Source organism: Sebastes fasciatus, chromosome 5, assembly GCF_043250625.1.
Source record: "Sebastes fasciatus isolate fSebFas1 chromosome 5, fSebFas1.pri, whole genome shotgun sequence".
NCBI lineage: Eukaryota > Metazoa > Chordata > Actinopteri > Perciformes > Sebastidae > Sebastes > Sebastes fasciatus.
The window spans coordinates 18212810-18235833 of NC_133799.1; the positions used below are offsets into that span (position 1 = coordinate 18212810).

Genomic DNA, 23024 nt, shown 5'->3' on the forward strand with positions numbered 1-23024 from the left:
TTGTGTTTTTTTCCAGTGTGTACTTGAGCCAGTAACTGACCGTTTTTAAAGACTCTTTACCATTATGAACACCAAACTGGCCGCTTCCTCTCAACAGTACAGTGTTTATGTATCCAAACAGTGTCAGTATCATTTGCACCACACATGGGCATCACTTATATTTTTGATTGTACAGTGACACCCTGTGGTTATAATGTTGTACTACAATGTAAACTTTACAGTACAGCTAAACCATTCACAGAGTGGTAACATGTCATCCAGAAGGGATCTTTTTTCTCCTCATCATTTTTCTGTTTAAAGGGAGAGTCCATTATTTTATTTATTTATTTTTTACGGTTTTGATATCATTCTGTAGCATCCCAGCTGATATAAAAAAAAAAATTAGGATGCTAAAATACGCTTTTCTGCAGCTCCCATCCATTTGCAACGTCTGAGTTGTCCCATGGGACAGAACGCAGATGGACCCGTACTTTTTATTTTTAACCCCATACTGAGAAATTCTGATAAAATGACACAAAACAACAATAAAGGTTAAGTTATACTGATGTGACGCTCAATAACAGCTAAAATATAACGGTCTGTTCTTCTTCCCCACCAGGACCCCAGCGGGATGCCCAAGCGGGTCGGGAGTTCATCTTGAAGATGTTTGTGGACTTGAACCCAGACAGTGACAAGATCATCTACTCCCATTTCACATGCGCCACCGACACGGAGAACATCCGCTTCGTCTTCGCCGCCGTCAAAGACACCATCCTGCAGCTCAACCTCAAAGAGTACAACCTGGTGTGAAAAGAGGAATGGAAAAAGAGAGAGAAGGAGGGAGAGAGAGAGAGAGAGAGAGAGAGAGCGAGAGAGAGAGAGAGAGAGCAAGAGACCTGCAGACCCCCCCCACACACACACACACACACACACACACACACACACACACACACACACACACACACACATAATGCAGAGTCCACTACTAGAAACACACACATCTGCATGAAACACACTGCTGCTCAAAGAGTTAAGCATTGCTTCATACTTTACCAGACCAACACTATCCACGTTCTGTCCACTCAGCTCCTTGGTTGTTGGTTGGCCCATTTTTTAAAAGAATGGTTTTGTGGCTCTAATAATTGCTCCTCTTGTACAAACACAAGTATAACACTCCCTCCATTTGTCCCCGTCTCTTGGGGGTTTTTGGTCTGCTCGTTCAGGCCTGGGCGTTGCTCACGTTTTCTTTCTTTACACTACATTATCACCCGTGCTTGTGTGTTGGAGGTGGGTAGAGGGCCTTCTCTGGGCAGACTAAGCGTTTATGGACGAAGGGCTCTCTCCCCTTCTTCTTATTTAACCCATGCATGCTCTACACTACAGCATGAGGCCAGGCTGCAGACCCTGCTCCTCTAATTATGATGATAGGAATATATTATCAGGCAGTGCTGGGGTGCAGTGAGGTACTTGGTCCCCCCCTGGGTCTTGAATTGTGTATTTTTTTTTTTGCCCCCAAATCAGAGCGCAGAAGCTCTGTTGAATGTAAATTAAGTTTTCACGCTGCTCACACAGAGTGAGGGCTACACAGAGATGACTCTCTGTAGACTTTCAATATTTTCATCTTGGTTATATTATTCCTGCTATTGTTCTCTAATTAAAAGTAAAGATGACTACTCAAAGGAAACGTGCATCGTCAAACAAAAGAATTAACACTACCGGTATTTACTTACTGTATATCAACTCCCCTGCCGTTTTGTATCACATTGCCAAATTAAAACCACCTACTTTTGTTTCTGTAAATATAATTACGTTGCCAGTATCTCGTTCATCCCTTAAGTGGTTTCAGATACTAACAAAACATACTGGTATCGCCAAAATTAAGTGCTTAAATAATTAAGTGGATCATTCAGATGTTGACGGCATAACAACTCACTCCGTGTGGCATTTCTTCATGTCGGCTGTCGTCTGAATCACACACGTATTCGTACTGTGATTTATTTTTTGTTCCCCTTTGACGGTGAGAATAATCTTCCTGTGCACAACGTGCGAATGATACAGATTAGTGCAGTGCAATAGTCGGTTGTAGATAAAAGTTTTTGCGCTGCCAGTTGGTCTTGATTACTCATATGGCTTCTCTCCCTAATCGACTTTATTTCGCCATATTATTTGGCCAACATTTGATGAACTGTAACGGATAGCGAGAGAGTAAATAGTTCTTTTTTTGTATGTCTAATTTATCAATCAGATCTACGTGTTGTTGATACAGTAAATGAGACTTCCTCCCTAGTTTCAGCTCAAACGTTTTTCCAACCGAGGAGACGGGAGGAGATTTTATACTGCTGTAAAATATCAAAACTATTTTATGGACAAGTGTTCTACCTTTCTAATGATACTTCATATATTTAGTTGTTGCAGTTCTGTTTTGAAAATGCTTGACAATGGAGAAAAAAAAAACACTGTTTCCATGTCGGGTTTGTGCTTTATGCAAATAGGAAAATGAAACAAAAAACTTAGTGGTTGAATATTTACTGTTTCAAGGATGCTTGCATTATTTTTTTGTAATTTTGAAGGGTATGTGTTGGCTATTGGTACCAATCCCATATCTCGTGTCTCTTGCCTGGTAGTTGTTTAAATATTTCATTAAGCTGATAGATGGCTATTTTTGTCTTCACAATGTAATTCAGGTAAGTTTTCATAACTTTTTCATCACAAGGGCTACTACTAGCAGCTTTGGTAGAAATGAAATGACTCTATGGGCGGCATAGAGCAAAAGGTGCAATTAATTAACGAGGGGGGAGGAGGTGGGGGGGGCCGAATCAAGAGTGTGTTGACATCCTGTTGAGGGTGATGGCCGCAGGTTCAGTGAGGGAGGAATGCAGCTGTCCACAGATGCCTACGTGACGTTCCCGAGGGAAGTCTGGCGGCTGTTTGGCTCTTTGTTCACTATCTTTTTGCCTTTTTAGAGGAGGAGAATGGCTCACGTCAAAAAGAAGTGGGGTTTCCCAAGGTGCAATAGCACATTTATAGCGTCCTGGCTGCCGCGAATCTAACCATCCTCTTGAATTATGTGCTGATCTTCTTAGCTTTTTATATTTTTCCACTATGTGGTTATGCATATATCTTCTCATTGGTAGTGTTTCCATGTTGGCTCTGTTGGAGGGGAGTGCTCTGGACTTTTTGGACCTTTTTGTTGCACATTGAAAGAGCTGAAACGGTCAGATTAAACATCAAATACATTATTACACATCTTTGCCAAAAGGTTTACAAATTAAAAAAAAAAAATCTTATTTTCTACAGAAAGCTGAGTTTTAGGGGAATCCACTCACCCTGTGTATTACTTCGCCTTGATTTTAATCACATGCATCTCTGGTGCACATTGTATTGATAAAGCCATTATTGTGTATGTTAAGACTTCCTGAGACACTTAATGAAGAAGGGATGTGTATATTTCTGCTAAGTGCCATACTTTTCTATGAGTTGAAACAATATTGTAGACGTTGCGAAAGCTCTGACTTTGTTATTTCGGCTTGTTTTTCCAGCATGTATTGGTAGTGGGTTAATCTTCGGTACTTCAGCCAACATTTAAAGGCCTTTTTCTTGACCAGTTTGTCCCGTGTATTTAGGGCGACGCTTTTCACACTCGCTCGCTAACAGAAGTGAATTTTGTGGGTTTCAGTTTGAAATTAAGAGCTTATGTGTGTTGATATGTGGATGAATAGACTGAATAGATTGAGCTTGGAAAAGGAGTATTGTGTTCTGCTTTTCTGCTGGGATAACATGGTGATGTCCATGTGTGTTTTTAAAGTCCTCAGCTTGGCTTTCAGGAAGAATTCCCCTGAACTGTTGCTTCCCACCTTAAGGGCAGGTGTGTGGGGCTTTTTTTTTTTTTATATAGAGATGCACCGATACCAGATCTATTCAATTCTATGTCTACACACATTATACACTGGAATTTTAATTCCTGTTAAAGTTTTGACCAATTTGTTGCTGCGTTAAAAAGGTTGTTGCTGTTAATTTTGAAGATTATTTTCACCGTTACTGGTGTACGATTTATTATTCTAATGATACATAACAATTCAGTAAATTTATATTTATTTGTTACATTTTGTTTTACAAATTAAGAAAAGCGATGTTTAAGTCTGATGTTGCCTTGCACATAGAAGAATGATCCCAGTCACTTCCACACAGTGAGGCATACAGCTTATTAATTAAACACTGGTATCGGATCGGTACTCGGTATCGGACAATACCGGAAGCCCAGGTAGCGCTATCGATATCGGGACCGAAAAAGTCAGATCGGTGCATCCCTACTTTTTTTTTTACACTCCATTCTCTTGTAGATTAGATGTTGAAATGGACTTGAATGGACCGCTATGAGGAGATACATGAAGGTGACCACCACAGGGACCAGTGTTAGCGTGATGCCGTAACTCTTTAAAAACGTTGTTGTGCACTTCATGCCTTGTCTGGTTAACCCCCTCACAGCCGCAGGACCAACACAGAAACAGTCACGTGGCTACACTACCAGTGATTAGAGCAAAACAGCAGAGCCGGGGTCATTTATTTAAACTCCTTTCCGTTGATTTGTACTGTATTCTGCTTTTTTTCTGCATTGTGGAGAAGGTTTGTACGACAATCCAGTACAAAACACTGTGCCAAACAAAACCAATCGGCTACAGAAAAAAATTCACAATTTGTCGTGACCTGACCCAGAGCTCTGTGGTGAAACAATTTACATTATGGTGTCTTTTTATTTCCAAATGAAGCTTGTGTGTTAAGCCTCAGTATTAATGTATTTATTGAAAGACTTGCCAAGTGAAGGTACTGACATGGCCATTATAATATTTTGGTGGCGAGTGAATGCTGCGTGTTTACATGTCCGCCATTCTCCGCTCTCTCTTCTTCTTTTTTTCCCCCCTTACTTGATTGGACGGTGTGTTTCTTTCCCCGGGTCGAAGGCACTGAAACTGCACCACTGCAATGGGCCTGCATTCATGCAACTTAGATGTCCGTTCAAGCGCGCTCGTTGGTACTCTGAGGTGTGTGTGCGTGTGTATGTATGTGTACACTTTTGACGGCTATTGCTTATGCTTGAGATCCATTCTGATTAGAGGGATGGACATAACAGTGATATTAAAAAGCTATCTTTGCATCTTTTGTTTCTTTTTGTAAGGTTGACACACCTTAACACGTGTATTTAGGACCACTTAAGATGACTTTTTTAAAAGAGTTAAAAAATAAACTTTGTGTAGTGGTGTACAAATTGAAAGTAATGTATTTTTGTTTGATTTTTCTCTCTCTTTTTTTTAAGTATACCAAATGTAAATTATGTACAATGAGTGTGCCAATCCCCTTTCTTTGTAAAGCCAGACTCTTAACAAGTGCCAATGTTGTGAAAAATCAGAGGGCCTGTGAATTTCATGGTCCAGTTTTTAAAACAAATAAACACTTAAGTATGTGATTAATTAACTATAAAAAAAAAAAAAGGACAGTTTTATTCTATATTTAAGATTAATGATGAACTGCTGTTTTTAAGATAAATGTCATTTTAATTGCATGTGTTTGTCAGGTTGGGGAGGGAGTGGGCGGGTGAGATACTGTATTCATGCAACACCCTCATGAAAAGGGTCCTAATGGTTATTGATTTACAGTATTTTAGCCATATTTCTCTTTTGTATGTTTCATTTCAACCACTGTTGCCTGAACCTCATTCAAACATGAAAATGATTTTCATAGCCTTCTCCTTTAAATGTTTTAAATTGGAATAAAATATGTTCCTATACTCTCTTATTGCATCCTTGTACTTTTCCTTTGGAGTGAGAGATTATTGTCTTACATATTGTGATTAAAGTACCGTACCACTTTTTATGTCCACTACTACAATACAAGTCGTGTTCACACAACTGCCACCATTTTTCAGACTACTCTTTAAAGGTATAATATGCAATATTTCAGAGGATCTATTAGCAGAAATGAAATATAATAATTCATAACTATGTTTTCATTAGTGTATAATCACCTGAAACTAAGAATCTTCGTGTTTTTGTACATAGGGAGCGGGTCCTTTTCACGGAGTCCACCATGTTGCTCCGCCATGTTTCTACAGGACCCCAGAACGGACAAACCAAACACTGTCTCTAGAGTTAGCCTATTGTGTTTCTACGTTGCCTGAAGGCCACCGTAGTTCTCCGACACGCTTGTGAAACTGCAGTAACATGAGCCGCAGAGTGCAAAACCGTGGTACCCCCAGCCGCCGTCGGACTTCTGTTGCTCCTAATGTAGTGTTCGGCTGCATTCACACGAGATCAGGCGTTGTGGAGATTCGGAGGTCTGGGCGAGTCACTTTAATGACCCATTAACTATGATGATTAATGCCTTTTGTTCCGTCATGGCTGGGTTGTACAGCTCTGGATCGCCGGTTACGTGATTGGCCAACGCAGCATGACGTTGGGTTACGTATCTCCAAAAGTTGATTCTGTTTCTACTTTTACGCTGCAGGCTGGAATGGAAAAACCTGTGTTTTCGTCACACCGCCTGATCTCGTGTGAATGCAGCCTTATTATGGTACGTATGGCCTCTGAGCGAGGTGAACCGCGGTCATTTTGCACTTGGCGGCTCACGTTACCGCAGTCTTGGAAAAGGAGGAGCGAGCGGAGGGGTACTCAGATGGTTGCAATCTGCAACCACACCACTAGATGCCACTAAATCCTACACACTGTCACTTTAATGCTTTAGATGTATGAATTCATTTCCATACATTCCAGTAAACTGTTACCCACAATATGTTTTCATACCATTGTGACATTGAAGTCACTTGAAAGGTAGTATTTACCATCTGGATGGGTAAAAAATCTGAAGAGTTACAGCTTGCTTTGAAGAATGGTTAGTTGGCAGCTGTAATATACACTGTACACATGTGTAATTTGTATTGAATAGACTAAAATGTGCACAAATACTGTTTTTTGTTCCCTGTAGCTAATGTTCTGACAGACACTAAACTCTACCTGCTTGTAAATGAATGTGAACATCAATTAAGTTGTCATCACTGACGGAAATCCACACTCAAGTTACAGGAGTAGACAGAATAAGGTAAATATTTACTGGAAAAGCTCTTTAAGCAACTTCAATCACAGAACACAAGGCAACAGAACAAAGCTCCAAACAAGCAGGCACATCACAAAATAACATATTTAACATCATGGTAACATATGGCAAACAGATGTGCATCAACAAAGAGGAACCGTGGCTAATTCAACCAAATAACATGTTTTTAGGCCTGATCCTTGTCTGACATCTTAATGCTAAATATCTTTAAAAAGCTACTTAAATAAATCCAAATAAAAAGGTTTAGAGAACACTTTAAAACAAAAAAAAATGTAACCCATAATGTAGGGTAATAAAATTGACATCAAATATAACAGTTTAATTAATAAAATGTGAAATACATTTTTACAGAGTTTGGTTGGTGGCAAGGCAAACATGGTGAGTGGGGTTCTCAGTATTTCTAAAATTCTGGCTAAGGCCAAATAATGATATGACTCATAAACACCTACTCTAGGTGTTTTTTTTAATATTGCTTACTGTCTGCAGACTATGTCTGCAATAACGAGTTGGTTATATAAATGTTTTTAAATAATAGCATGTTGTTTTGTCAGAATCATTTTGTGAGAGGTGACCTGAGGCATCATAGGTATAATATGTATTAGAAGTGTCCTTGTTTCTGGAAAGGTGCTATAAAAATGCAAGTTATTGTTATTATTTTTAGTATTATTAATATTGTTATTATTATTATTATTGTTTTTGTTGTTGTTAATATTGGTGTTACCGTAGTCTAGGTATAATATATATTGTTGTTAATGTTGGTGTTACTGTAGTGTAGGTATAATATTTATTATTGTAAAAGTGTTCATATTTATTATTGTTAGTGTTGATATTACTGTATTGTAGGTATATTTATTTTTGTTAGTGTCAATATTACTGTATTGTAGGTATAATATTTATTATTGTTAATATTGTTAATATTTATTATTGTTATTGTTGGTATTACTGTAGTAGAGGTATAACATTTATTATTGTTAATATTGTTAATATGTATTATTGTTATTGTTGGTATTACTGTAGTAGAGGTATAATATTTATTATTGTTAATATTTATTATTGTTAATGTTGGTATTACTGTAGTAGAGGTATAATATATATTATTGTTAATATTGTTAATATGTATTATTGTCAATGTTGGTATAACTGTATTGTAGGTATAATGTGTATTATTGTTAATGTTGGTGTTACTGTAGTGTAGGTATAATATATATTAATGTTAATATTGTTAACATTTATTATTGTTAATGTTGGTATTACTGTAGTAGAGGTATCATGTTTATTATTGTTAATATTGTTAATATTTATTATTGTTAAGTTGGTATTACTGTAGTAGAGGTATAATATATATTATTGTTAATATTTATTATTGTTAAATTGGTATTACTGTAGTAGAGGTATAATATATATTATTGTTAACATTTATTATTGTTAATGTTGGTATTACTGTAGTAGAGGTATCATGTTTATTATTGTTAATATTGTTAACATTTATTATTGTTAATGTTGGTATTACTGTAGTAGAGGTATCATGTTTATTATTGTTAATATTGTTAATATTTATTATTGTTAAGTTGGTATTACTGTAGTAGAGGTATAATATTTATTATTGTTAATGTTGGTATTACTGTAGTAGAGGTATAATATTTATTATTGTTAATGTTGGTATTACTGTAGTAGAGGTATAATATATATTATTGTTAATATTTATTATTGTTAATGTTGGTATTACTGTAGTAGAGGTATAATATTTATTATTGTTAATGTTGGTATTACTGTAGTAGAGGTATAATATATATTATTGTTAATGTTGGTATTACTGTAGTAGAGGTATAATATTTATTATTGTTAATGTTGGTATTACTGTAGTAGAGATATAATATTTATTATTGTTATTATTATTAATATTTATTATTGTTAATATTACTGCCCTGCATGTCTCAGCAGTCCCCCAGTGCTCTGACCTCCAACCCTCCAGCCTCCAGTGGCTGCAGTGAGCTGACCTGTCCACACGGTGTAGTGACCTGACCTGTCCACACGGGGCGCTAGAGGCTCAGACATCAGCCGGGCTCTTGACGGTAGATCCGCTGCGTGTAGATCAGCGCGGAGCCGGAGCCGCGTTCGCTCCACCGCTCAGACATCTATCCGCTGTGTTTCTGTGTGGGGCGTTAAAGCTCAGCTCTCTCTCTACCCACCACCAGCCACCAGCCACCAGCAGCTCCACAAATGGACTGACTTTCTAGCTTCATGACATAAATCCACTCTGTGTTCCTCCTCCACTCCTCCTCGGGATAAATAAACTCCAATCCTGGGATCATCATTTTAACCGTCAAGTTGTTCGTTTGTTCGCCTGAGCGACACACAAACACACTGATTTTTCTCTTTTTTCCGCTCCGTTCGCTCGACTTATTAGTATCCGTCGGTCGGATTCAACTTAAACGAACCCGCAGACATTTTGTTATTTCTGAGAATTTACACCGTTTTTTACTTTTTCATGTCGCAGCTTGAAGCTTGAAGCGAGTGAACTGAAAAGCATAAACGGGGGAAAAGAAGGAAGGAAGAAGAAGGAAACCATTATTACCGTGTGTGTGTGTTCGCTAGCTAACCGCTAACACCGCGCAGTGTGTTTTAATTTACATGCGTTTGCCGCTGGTGCGTTACAGGCGGAAGGAAGGCTTCTCAAACTGCGATGGATCATTTTGACTGACAGCTTTTTGAAGAATTAGCTGCTTTATCCGGCGAGGAACTGGTGGTTTCCTGCTCACAGACACAGTAAAACACGGGGGGTGTGGAGAAGAAGACAAGACACCGACTCTTTTACCGCTTCAACGACGGCAAAGTGCACCACTTGTATCGGCTTCATTACTACCGTTAGCTAGCCGTCAGTGCTAACGCTGGACAGCTCCTGTGTCTGTGTGTAGCTGGGCTAGCTGTTGGACAAAGGACTAACGCAAAGGAAACATATAAACAACAGGAGCACTCAGTTGATCGTGTTTGGTGGAAGGAAAGCAACAAAACAAGGAATTGACATGATGTTTCCACAATCAAGACACTCAGTAAGTGCGGTTTAATTTGACATTTTTGTTCTGATTTTTTGCTCTTACAGTAAGTGCAGGTTAGTTAGTTATAGGTAGGCAGGTTATGCATGCAACTTGGTTTTTTTTTGGTGTTGTAAGTGAAATAGAGGTATTTATAATAGTATGGTTGGTTAATAACTGCATAACTGTTCTGGTAAGTTCTGCAGAAGATGTGTGGATGGGGATTGGTAAAGAAAAATACATTATTATTATTATTATTATTATTATTATTATGAGATAAGTCCCATTTTCCAAGGGAGTCAAGGCCAAGACAGCATCAATACGGTGTTTAAAACAACATGCAAGCAAAAGTAAATGTCAATAAAAATCAAAGTATATGGCTGCAAGCTCCAAAAAAACATTTATTTTTATGTTTTTGGCTGTACAGTACTATGTTTAAAATAATATATATATATATATTATTTACCCAGGCAGGATGGTTAGGAAGGCAAATTAGGCATGCAACTTGTTTTTTTTGGCAGCAAGTAAAATAGAGGTATTATAATAGTATGGTTGGTTTATAAATGCAGTTGTTTAGATCTGGTAAGTTCAGCAGAAGATGTGTGGTTGGGGATTGTAGAAAAAAAAGACTGAGATAATATCACGAAATCTCTTTCCAAGGGAGTCAAGGCCAAGACAGTATCTATACAGTTTTTAAAACAACATACAAGCAAAAGTAAATGTCAATAAAAGTCAAATTATATGGCTGCATGCTCCAAAAAAACATTTATTTTAATGTTTTTGGCTGTACAGTACTATGTTTAAAAGAATATATTATTAAACAGTGGTTTATTTATATCATTAAACAGTGGTTTATAACTGCAGTGTTTAGTTCTGGTGAGTTTTGCAAAAGATGTGTGGTTGGAGATTATAGAGACACATGGGAGAGAAAACCTTTTTTATATTTGGGATTTAAACTATTAAACTTTTTCCAGATGATGGCATCCTCCAAATTAAAACATCTCTAACGAATGCTGTCATATTTCACAATGTTTACACCCTTGTGTCAGTGTATTTTTATTAATTGGCTGCATTCTCCAATATCTTAGTATAATATGTCAAAGAAATTACATAAAAATGCCATAGTATAGTAAGTATGTCATGGTATAGTATTTCGAAAAAATCTTTGTAATATTGTCACAAGAAAACCTTTTGTATTTGGGATTCAAACTGTTAAACTTTTTTCCAGATGATGGCATCCTCCAAATTAAAACATCTCTAATGAATGCTGTCATATTCACAATTTCTATACCCTTGTGTCAGCGTATTTTCAATTGACTGCATCCCCCCTCCCCCCCCCCAAAAAAAACCCCCATATATTTTTATGTTTTTGGCTATACGGTACTATGTATTATTAGAAACAGGGTTTTGGGGGGTTTATAACTGCAGTGTTTAGTTCTGTTAAGTTCTGCAGAAGATATGTGGTTTGGGATTGTAGAGAAAAAGAGAAAACCTTTTGTATTTGGGATTTAAACTGTTTAACTTTTTCCAGATGATGGCATCCTCCAAATCAAACAGCTCTAATGAATGCTGTCATATTTCACAACCATATGATTTGTACACCCTTGTGTCAGTGTATTTCCAATTGGCTGCATTCTCTAAAATGCCAAAACCATATTTATTTGTAAGATTTTGGCTGTATAGTTCTGCTATAACGAAGCAAAAGTGGCTGTCATTGTATTCACTGTACACTATTATGTGCAGGTGGGTGTTTTTATGACTGTAAAAAGCGCACATCGCCTCTGTTCCCCTAAATCTCAAGTTTCCATGGTAACAGAAACTAAGTCCAGGGCATGTATTTATCAGTGATGAGGACTCTCTCAGCCCATTGGTCAAACATTTATGTTAAGTGACTGGTAGGATTGTGTTACTTGTCACTGTAGAAGCATCCAGTACTGCTTTGAACAGTGATTATTTCAGCTAAGGGGTAGGGCTGCACGATTATGGCAAAAATTATAATCCAGATTATTTTGATCAATATTGAGATGACGATTATTTATCACGATTATTCATAGATTTTAGGGACAAAATATTTTTATTGCAATTTCACATTTAAATAAACAGAGCGCTGCTTTCACCTCCATGTTGTACTACTTTAACTGTCAAAAACTCTAAATGTTATACTTTTACTTTGTTATTGTTATCTATAGTGGTTATTTTCATAAAAACATACAATTTTAAATGATTAGGAAATAACTGATTGTGTTTTTATTATTTGCTTTGATTAAAAAAAATCTTGGCGTCAGTAGTTATAATTATATATTAGAAGCTGCTTAGAGCTAGTTGTAGGAAGCTAAACAGATCATATTTCTCGCCAAAAACTACATTTTACAAGGTTACTTTTGAACACATCATGATAGCATTAAGCTTGGTTTATGGTTGCTGTAGTGAAGCCGGCGCGAGCTGCGCATGTCAGAAAATTGTCATAACGGCATTTGCCGGTGCGCGAAGGTAATTTAGTAATTTAGACTTAGAGGTAAGCGACAGTAATAGTCACAGTACACAAATGCAATGTTTGGCGGTACGTACGTCGGTGTTTAGGTTTTACTACTGTTGCCAGGCAGCCTACTTTCCTTTCCGGTACCACTCGTTGACTTATTGCTTATCCACACAATATTTAGTTTGTACGCCTTTGTTTATACTCGCGCGAGTATAAACAAAGCTTTATAATTTATCATTAACCCTTTACCATTACTGAGCGGGGCTTGAACGCTCCATAATGTAACTCAATGGAACCTCTGTTAACGGAGCTCTTCAGCTCCGGTCACAGTGATTTCTCTGACCAGCATCGTGAGAATGAATTACAATATAAGAAGTTTCTGAATAAGTTATTTGTTGCAAATGTTTTTAAGGTTGTTCCTTCACGGCTTATTTTGGACTTGCATTTGTGACAAATTGAGAGCTTGATGTCTTCTTCACTCACGCTGAAGATACCGCTTCCACACCGACGACGTGTTGTGTGTGTATGACGTTACTGACTGTGCCGCTGTGTGCCGACGTAAAACCATCAAGTGGCGGCTGCACATGTGTGTGTGACCGGCAAGAAATCAGATATACGAGACTGCTCTAAACCGTCCGGCTTCGATCGGCTGCTGATTGACGGTGCGTCTCTAGCTGTTAGTTAAGGAAGCGCTTGATTCATGCAGCAGAGTTTCTATGAGTAAAGCACACATTTTAAATGTCAATATCACAGTTGATCATGTTCATTTAATTGTGGGAAGCCAAAATCGTGATCGCGATTAACATTCAATTAATTGTGCAGCCCTACTAAGGAGTCAAGTTAAAGAATTTGTGTTTCTGGTTGGGACCAAAATTGAAAATAGAAGCCTGGTCAGTTGGCCTGGTGCAACAAGAAACCTTCCTGAAACCCAAATATGGTGACTTACCTGTATTTCCACCTCCTAGTTTTGGCTGCCATCTCACCTTGCCCTCGCAAGGGCAAATCTAACATTTGTGTCAGTCAGTCAGGTAAACACACAACAGCAAGAAGGCTGTTGTGTTGCCAGGGACTGTGCCCTCTGCTTCTCCCTGGCAACGTCTTGTCGCCACCACTAGTTCTCTTACCGCTCAAAGCGGAAGAGTTGTTTGCTGGAGCTAGAACCTGAATGTCTTTTGTGACATGAATGGGTTTGCCCTTTGGCAGTCGGTGTGTGTGTGTGGCTGCCTGATTGTGGTGCTGCTGCTGATGTGAGTGAGCCAGCAGCTGATGTGTGTTCTCAGACTGTAGGGAGCAGGATGTGAGGATTTGGGAACCTCTGGCCCTGGTTTGTCAGATGAGTGAAATCCTGCATAAGCTGTGCGTCCTACCGAGTTCAAACTAAGTGTTCTGAAACTGATGATCTAAAAGGATGTTTGTTTTTAGAACAATTCCCACCGCAGATAAAAAAAAACTACTGTTTTGGCTGTGCTCTCCTTAAACACATCAATCAAATATCTGTCACTGTATTAAATAAAATCTTATCGCGGCTTCTTTTTAGATTAAAAGGGAAAACACACAATTGGGATACAAAAGACTTCAGGGACTCCATTTTGTGCTTTTCATACTTCTGTTCAACACATTAGCAGCCAGTTACATCAAAGAACGTATATTGTCAATTGTATGTCCCACTGCAACATCAGCTTTCAGCAGCAAAGCTACACTTCCGCCATTTTGGACTGAAAGCGACTAACGGACACCGGTAAAACGTTCGCCTAAAAAGTGCCGTACAAAATTATTTCTTTTCTATTGTCATATTCTACCGAAATGGCTTGTGTTGAAAAATAAAATATTATAAATACAATAAGCACTTTCAGTCCAAAATGGCAGCAACAGCTGTTGTAAAAAAAAACACCGGCATTTCGTCTCTCTGCTTCCACACTCTTTGGTTAGATGGTTTGAACATTAAGAGTAGATTTCTTTCAGAAGTCTTTTGGTCCATCTCGCGGTACCCACTGAATGCGGTGCACCGCTTTTCATTTTCTATTTTACACAAGTTATTACCTCTCAAAGCATTGTGGGATACCAGGCAAAAAAACACCAACCCGACATCAAAGAACTAGCGGCGATGAAGGCCGACTGTTGTGTTGCCTCATCCCCATTTCTTGGCCGACAAGTTGTGCTTGAACACACCGCAAAGACTACAGCCGACGGCCAGTTAGCACGTATGTTCTGCGCCTGCGTGAGTTGAAATAACTCTCCACGCCAGCAGGTTGCAGTAGTCTGTATAGCATTCAGAAATCATCATCAGAAACCGGTTATGATACGTACTTGAAATAAAGCCGCGTTTGTCGACCATTTTCACACCACTCTCACTCACCTCTTAGCTTCACTCTAGATGGCCATGTCGCTGTGAAAATATCTGTGTATTGGAATGATCAGATGAGATGATGAAAAATTAGAAGAGCCTTCTATGTGTGCCTTCTTGACTTTACTCGTTGGCTTGCTTTCCTCACGTCCGTTTCTCTTCTCTTATTTGTTTAAACTGAACTGCCAATCAGTGATTTCTCTCACCGACGAGCTCTTCTGCCGATTCAACATGCTGAATCAGCCAAAAAGACTCTGACATGGGTAGACTAGAGCCAACGATGCGGGACACACCGCAAAAACAAGGCCGATAATAGCTCACCGACATCCGACCGCCGGCTTGGTGTGTCAGGGCCTTAACAAGCAAGCTACTGGCTAGTTGACACGCCCAAGTTAATGATCGAGAAGTGGCGGAGGTGAAGTCGTGCGATTTGTGCTTTTCCAGTAGGTCTTCACTGTGCTGCCCTCTCAGAGGAAACCTATAGTACAGGATGGCAGCCATTTTTGTAATATCCTAAAGCTAAAGTCACAGACCGTTGTTCAGTTTGACGTTAAAAGTAGGGATGCCTATTCATAATTATGTTCAGATACCTGCACTTAATTTCAGGGAATTACTGTGATGAGATGCCACTTTAGAGCCCTGTTTTCACCACCCTCCTTCCTCTGGGTGAAGTGGTGAAGCAGTCGCCTCCTGATGGGGTGAGAACTCACTCACCTTCTCCAAGGTGAGAGCAGCTGGGCCTCTCCACTCCTGCCTGCCTGCCTGCCTGCCTGTCTGTCTGATAGGAGGTTGTTTTTCTAATCCATCTGAGTGCCCTTATGCTGCTTGATTGGAGTATTAAGACCCAACACACAGGATTAAAAATGGGGTTTGGGAATTTAGGATGTCTCTTCACTCGCTCTGCAGCTGCTTTAGTGTTAACCTGCTACAACACGCCATTTCCACCTGTGTACTGACCCCCCCCCCCCAACCCTCTACTGTGGCTTTAAACATAAATATACAGCACACACACGTCTTCCCTCTTCAAAATCCTCCTCCTGCTGCTGCTGTCACAGGGGCCCGGGGATGGGGAGAATGTGTGACACTCATATAGATATGAGTGTCAAAGATAAGGAGCAGGAGGATGAGAGAGTAACGGCGCTGCCTCATAATGACAGATGATGGATCTCTCAAACCGACTCAGTCAGCACCCAATCTGCTTTCCCTCTATTTCCCTTTGTTCTCTCTGTAGTAACATTAGTGTTAAAGTCCCATATATGAACAAAAGCGTTACATTTTCCACTAGGATATGCACAATCGAGGATCCCCTCATGCGTGATGCGTCTAATTTAAAGCAGCAGAGGAAGCTGTATTGGCGGTGGTGATGTGTGGTCACACTGCATTAAAATAATGCGAAGGCGTTTCCTGTGTGAATCATAGAAGACGTTGCCTTTGCCCGGACACTTTAGGCAATTTACCGTATTTTGTTAATGTAAAGTGTATGTGAAATGGCCTCGTGGCTTTTAGCTGATTCATATAGAAACAAGAGAAAGATTTTCCTGTCCAACACTTGTTCAGGCCATTTTCCCCCATTTGGACATACTTGCTAACCCTCCCGATTTTCCCGGGAGACTCCCGTTTTTCATTGCCCTTTTCCGGTTTCCTCCCGGGGTCACATTTCTCCCCTATTTCTCCCGATTTATGATACATTTTCACACTTTTTTTCCTTTTTCGTTATCTTAACCTGTTTCTGGCACTGTACCATGTGTATAAGCCCTACTGTTTCCACCCGTACGACAATTGAGCTACACCAAATGTCGTTTCCCGGTGGAACACAGCGCAGTTTGAGCTGCCACACATCACAGCATGCAGCGCCGGAAGTTGGGCTTTGTTTGTCATGGTGAAAAGACGTTGTGGCGTGGCCCAAGCCTTTCGAAATAATGGGGTTCAGAGTGCAGTGGTGTCGTTGTCGCGTTGTGCCTGAAAGGGCCTTCAGTGAGTGAGAGACGGAGAAAGAAAAGGAGAGCTAACTGAAAGAAACACTCATGCAGGGGCAATAAATGAATAAATGAAAATTAATATTAGTTTATGCAAGAGGGGCGAATAATTCAGTTTTCTTTCCTGAGAATTAAAGGTTTCATTAAAAGTTCAACATAAAAATGCTGTTGGAGTGTACTTCTTATTTTGTTATTTTCGTTCTTTTTAAGTCACCGTAACGCAGAAAACAAAGTCTCTGAAACTCAAATTTTTCTTGGGGAAGACTTTGGTTATGAAATCCTCCATATTTTTAAGGTCTCAAGGTTGGCAAGTATGCATTTGGATGGTTCTTGCTTTCTTTCCAGAGGTGCTCGTTAGGGGTTCACAGCCATGTCCCACAGTCTTGACATTTTGTTTTTGTTGTATTGGGTACATATTGTGCGATAAAACATTATAGTCATGCCTAGTGGAAGTGCTTACTTTTTTATAGGTTTTCCAGGATTTCTTTTTTTAAAATATATAGATATAGTATGTTTGACAGCATGTTTGAATGCACAGCTGAAGCGATATGTCATAACAGAGTAGGGAGATTAGCCACCATGCTAACAGCGTTGATAACTACGCCAACCGGTGCTGTCACAACTTTGTAAAGGTTTATGAGCAAGTTGTTTCTTATAGATTGTCACGTTAATGAGAATACAGATATAATGTGAAGTGTAAACTGACTCTGTTACAGTTGGAAGGTTAAAGTTAGCTAGGTGATCATGAGGCTCCAAGCCGAGCTCTGCAGTTAGGAAACAAGAATGAGCTAATTAATAAGCACTTTGACTTGGTGGTCATTTGTTAAAACAGTTTTTTCCATCCCTATTTGGATTCCCAGCCGCAGCCTGGCTGTCACTCGTCTCTACCGTAGCTTCCAATCTGTGTCCTAAAATACCACAATGCCTTGCTTTGCTCACTGTCACTCACGTCACGATCCCATTCTCTATTGTTATTATATCTAGAAAAAAAAGCGATAAGCAATGAGTTTGTTTATTTCAGATAGTTGTCCTATTTTGACACAAAGAAGACCAAAGGTTTATGAAGGACTCGTGTGTATTTTAAATCAATGGCTGCATTTTAATCTACTGTCACAGGCTTCGGGCACAGTTCATTGGTTTAATAGGAAAAAGCCTCATTTGATACTGGCACAGTGGCTGACCCAGTTGATAGCATTTGCCATATTGTTTGGGTGTTGATTAATCCTAATGCAGCTTCAACAAAGCTGGCTGTGGCGTGAAAGTGGAGCAACAGAAAAGGCCCGGTGCCAAAGCCGGAGAGTAGCGCAAGTAATATGGAGGCGAAATCTCTCTCTCGAGTCCCCTGAGCCCATGCTCCACTGTAGAGATGGCCACAGGTTGTACACACACACACAGACACACTCCCTCCTCCTCCTGCTTGTCTCCCTTTATCATGCGTTTCCTCCCAGATCTGATGTAGTGGTGGGAGGGTCAGGGGCAGAGGGTGCACAGGCATTATTAAGCCCACTTGAATTAACAGGACAGCCCCCAGCCTTTCCTCTAAAGCCTCCAGCTGGGGGGAGCTTAATCCCCATGGTCCCCTGTCTCGCCCATTAAACAAACTCCCCCCACCCCTTCTCTGTCGCTCTGCTGCACACACACACGTACACACACACACACACGTGTTCGGTGTGTGTGTGTGTGTGTGTGTGTGTGCTTGTTGGTGGGGGGTATTAGACATTGAAGCGTGCACACACACACACACACACACACACACACACACAGACAAGAAAGCACGAGCATCAAACACACGAACATACACTTTAGCTCTCTTCTCTGCTGGTAATTATTGCTCTAGTACATGCATAGAAATAAAAGGATTTTTCCCTTTCACCCATCAACAGTAAGGACACACACACACACACACACATGCAGACATTCTTACCAGCCTCAAGGGTCTTATCTGCTTTTTGTATCTGGGGAACAAATTGAATGTGGGGCTTGACACACGCAGGCCAGCAGATGTCTGGGTCGTTAAGGTTAGGCTAGCTGATTAGCATGACAAACAGAGCCCCGCAGAGCCCCCGAACGCCCCCCCCCCCCTACCCTGCAGGAGGCCCTGCTTTTGAGTGGCCGAGTTGAGGCCATGGGTCACAGGTGATGTTGATTTTTGTGAAGGGCCACAGTGGATGATTGTCAAAATGCTTTTGGGTTGGTTGAAAGGGAGGGGTGTAGACTGGTGCAGCCCTTCTCTTCTTGAACACACGTACACACTCTGACTTGGCCTCAAGTAGGCCGAGAGGATACATTTGAATACATATTCAAACACTCTTATCTTTTATACCCGTGCGCCCTAGTATGCACACTTTATTTTTAAATAGTTTTTTAGGCTTTTTATGCCTTTTATTAGATGGAGCCAGTAGAGAGATGGCAGGAAGGACCGGACCCTTGGCATGGCGCACCGCTTGAAATTGCCACCGAGTTCAAATTATTTCAACTCTGACCTCGGTTGTCGCTGACCTTTCAAAGCGCAACCACTGAGATAACAGCTGCAACTGTTGCTAGCTTCCTTGTGCACCTTTCAATGACATACCTGCGCTACACTTTGCCTCATCAAGGTTCTACTTCGTGGTGAACGAAGAGTACATTTCTGATCATGTGAGGGCAGCTTTACATTTCCAGCTATCACAAGCTAACATTACCTAGCAACCATAGCTAGCCAAACTGTCAGTAACTGATACGCCCTAATAAGGCTTTTTTAAATTCTGCGATTCTGCCCTTGATTCTGTTATCACAGAAACAAAAGGCAAAGAGCATAGAAACAAAGAGACGAAACTCCTGTGTTTTTTGACTACAGTTGCTGCTGCCATTTTGGACTGAAAAGTCTTATTATATTTATAATATCTTATTGTTCAACACAGGCCATTTCAGTAGAATATGAGAAAGATCAACAATGGGTTATGGTCTCCTTGTCTCTCCATACAGGTCTTTATGTCGCATTTTGCTTTTATTGATACACCGTTTTCACTGCAACCAAGCGTAAAAACGTTTCCAAATTTCTGCCGTTTCCACTCAGGTTATTTATGCGCTACTGTTAAAGTTCGCCACTTACTGTTAAAGTGCCGGATATAGACCACAAGGGATGCAAACAGCGAATGGAAATTCTGGTAATTCAAATGTACATTTTGTTGGTCATGCTTAGGCCACGTGAGCTTGCAGCTTTATACAATTTCTGTCATGTGGCTGTCTACCACTTCCAAAATGTGAAAAGTTGTTTACAAAGCAAGCATAAGGAAGTGAGTGCCTCGACAAGTGAGAATTCTTATATTTGTATCACATTGACTCTGAGAGGCCTGATATAACAGTCGTATGTCAACATTTCCAAATACATTCTCTTTGGAGAGCATTTTTGAAAATAGGGTGCCCCCTATTATACAGCTTTAGGTGTGTTCACATTAGTGTGAATACAGCTAAAGCAAACACACAAACACTTTTTGCACCATCCCTTTAGAGTTCACAGCGTCCACCAGAGCAGCCTCTGGCTTGATGGAAATACTGAATCAAGGTGACAGAAAACATGTCACCACTCTATGAATGATGCAGTCCCTGCTGGGCCAATCAGTTACACAACTTTCACCTTGTGGTTATTTATTGTGTTGGGCAGAAATAACTGAAGAAGAATCTGTATTAACTCTAAGTACATTTAATTTACAGATTAAAAGGCCACAGAAACAAGCAGCGGCATATTCATAGGGTACAGGCGAGGCCAAGGGAATACAAGACTGCTTAGTGTGTGTTTTATTTGCTGTCATGGGATAAAACATAAAATAACCAAGAACTTTGTCAAAATGAATGTAACCATGTAATTAGAAACCACGGCTTCCCCCTAAACGTTGATGAAAATAAGATTTGCAAGTTGTATTTGTACCTCTTTGTCTGCTGGGGCCGCTTTGCATTACATAAAGCACCGCAGCAAATGTACCAGAAAGAACGTGAATATAAATAAAAACAGATGTCATCTGAGTCGTACCATGTTTATGGTTTTGCTCAAGTCCGTAGGAGCTACTGATGTAAATATCTGTGTGTGTTTCTGTGGCATTTATGGACGTATGTGCATGTGCAGTATCTGAGCGTGTGCAGATTTGTGTGCGTGCGTCCGTGCATGACTGAAGGATGTTGTGCATGGAGAGAAAAAAGTAGAATAGTAATGAGTTTGTGCTTGTGTGTGTTCACGTGCACGTTCACACGCAGTCGAGAGCTCATCGGGTGGTGTGTTTTATTTTTTTGTGTGGGAGTGAAGATGGGGGTGTGTGTGGAGCGGCTGCATCAGTATTCAGCAGTGGCTCCCTACGAGGAGTGTGTGGGAGGTGGGTAGGAAGGAGGGAGGGTGGTGGTGGTGGTGGTGATGGTGGGTGGGGCAGCCCTTCCTCAGAGCAGAACGGTGCGATGGGCTGGAACAAAGCGGCTCGACGGGGGGCTGCCGGATTGGCTCGTCCCGGCCAGGGCCCCTAGACCTGCCAAAACGAAAGGCACTGCACCAGCTCAGACAAGAGAATTAGCTGCTCTGTTTGTGTGTGCCTATGGCCCAGTTCAGACCTGGCATTTACATGCGTCTTGGGTGATCCGATCACAAGTGGACAGCTCTGAGTACAGGCGTAAGACGCATTGAGATCTGATCGCTCAGACCGCATTCGGAGGTGGTCTGGGCCGCATATAGCCACATTCTATTAACAGTGTGTACACGAATGTGTCCTGGGCCACTGACGTGTCGGTGTGTTTCTCACAAGAGAGGTGATCCACAACAGCTTGTGTAGCCGAGGGTTGCATTGCGCCTATACTTTGAAGGTAATAAAATAACGGCTAACGCTTTATTACTCCCACATTGTCAACAGCTGCGCATAACCGCTTCACATATTCCGTTCTGACCTTTCACAATAAAAGCCCTAGACATATACACTGCATCAAGAGGCAACTCAACAAAATGGCTTGATATATAGTTATGTCGGTATCGGGCCATCGGTAGACAGTAACCTTATGTTTTTAGATTCATAAAATGTCCCCGAATTCACAAATATGTTGGACATTATCACTGCTGTCTCCCGGCGGTTAAAAACAACAACGCATTTGGTCTTTTGCAACCAGAAGTGACAAGAGAGGGTGGCGCTAAGTACAACCGAACGTTGAGTAAGACATTTTCAGGCGACCAAAAAGGTTAAGTATAACTTTCATGAACTGAAAACACACTTGGTAGTTGTTCGTTGGCGGTCTTTGCGGTCTGTTTGAGTGCAACTTTTTGGCCCAGACAAAGGCGATGTAAGGCGACTCAACTAGTGGCCTTCGTCGCCGCTAGTTCTTTGATGTCGGGTCGGTGTGTCCCCAGTTTAAAGCCTCAACACACAGAGAGCACACTGCCTTTCTGGTGTCATTGAAATGAATGAGTGTTTTATTGACATTGTTTTGTTGTCTGTGTGAATGTGGCCTAAAATGTGCTTAAATTTCATTATAATGTAGCATAATATAAAGATTAGTTTGGTACTCGTACTCAAAATCAAATGGCCTGGATTGGAGCCAAGGGAAAAATTGGCTCTACCTTTTTAAACTAGGACTTTGTTGCGGGCGCCTCAGTTGAGCAGATGAAACAGAAGTTCCCTGGTGTCAGCCACATGCCGGCACTCCAGCTTTCTGCTTTCATTGTCCACTTATTTGTTGCGAACTTTGGGACTAATCTTCCTTTTCTGCCTCCATGTCTTCCCTCCTTCGCCGGCTGTTGTAAGTAATAACCTTGGTTTTTACAAGCAGGCATCAATCATCTGCACAACCGTACTGGGTGTAATCTTAAAGCCCCCCTTCTGCGAGGCTGGCTTTAATCTCAGCCATGGTCTCCAAACCCACAGCCCTGTCGGCCTCGCCACTTTCCCCACTCTTGACAAATTGCCCATTTCCCTTGGCTTTGCAATCTCGGCACTATTTTCCAGTGTGTGTTGTGTTACAGTATGCCTTCCCCCACCTTGTTTCTGCTATGTTTGTGTACATGCATACGTGCGTGTTTGTGGGTAACGTCTACGACATTTATGTGCATCTGTGTTTGCAGGGCAGTGTGCTTTAAGTGTCATGTTAGTGTGTGTTTTGTA

General features: G+C 40.5%; 2 protein-coding genes across 4 annotated transcripts in view; both read left to right on the forward strand.

Moving 5' to 3' along the window:
- LOC141767812 (guanine nucleotide-binding protein subunit alpha-11) overlaps positions 1–5774 on the forward strand; it is a 41479-nt gene extending 35705 nt beyond the window's left edge. For both annotated transcript variants that reach the window (XM_074635456.1, XM_074635455.1), the window contains exon 7: positions 599–5774. In XM_074635456.1, coding sequence (XP_074491557.1) covers positions 599–789 — 191 coding nt within the window. In that variant the 3' untranslated portion in view covers positions 790–5774. The remainder of the gene's footprint in view (positions 1–598) is intronic.
- Positions 5775–9299: 3525 nt separating this feature from the next.
- The window catches only part of tle5 (TLE family member 5, transcriptional modulator), a 52937-nt gene continuing 39212 nt past the window's right edge, over positions 9300–23024 (forward strand). For both annotated transcript variants that reach the window (XM_074635457.1, XM_074635458.1), the window contains exon 1: positions 9300–10133. In XM_074635457.1, the coding sequence (XP_074491558.1) occupies positions 10107–10133 (27 nt within the window). In that variant the 5' untranslated portion in view covers positions 9300–10106. The remainder of the gene's footprint in view (positions 10134–23024) is intronic.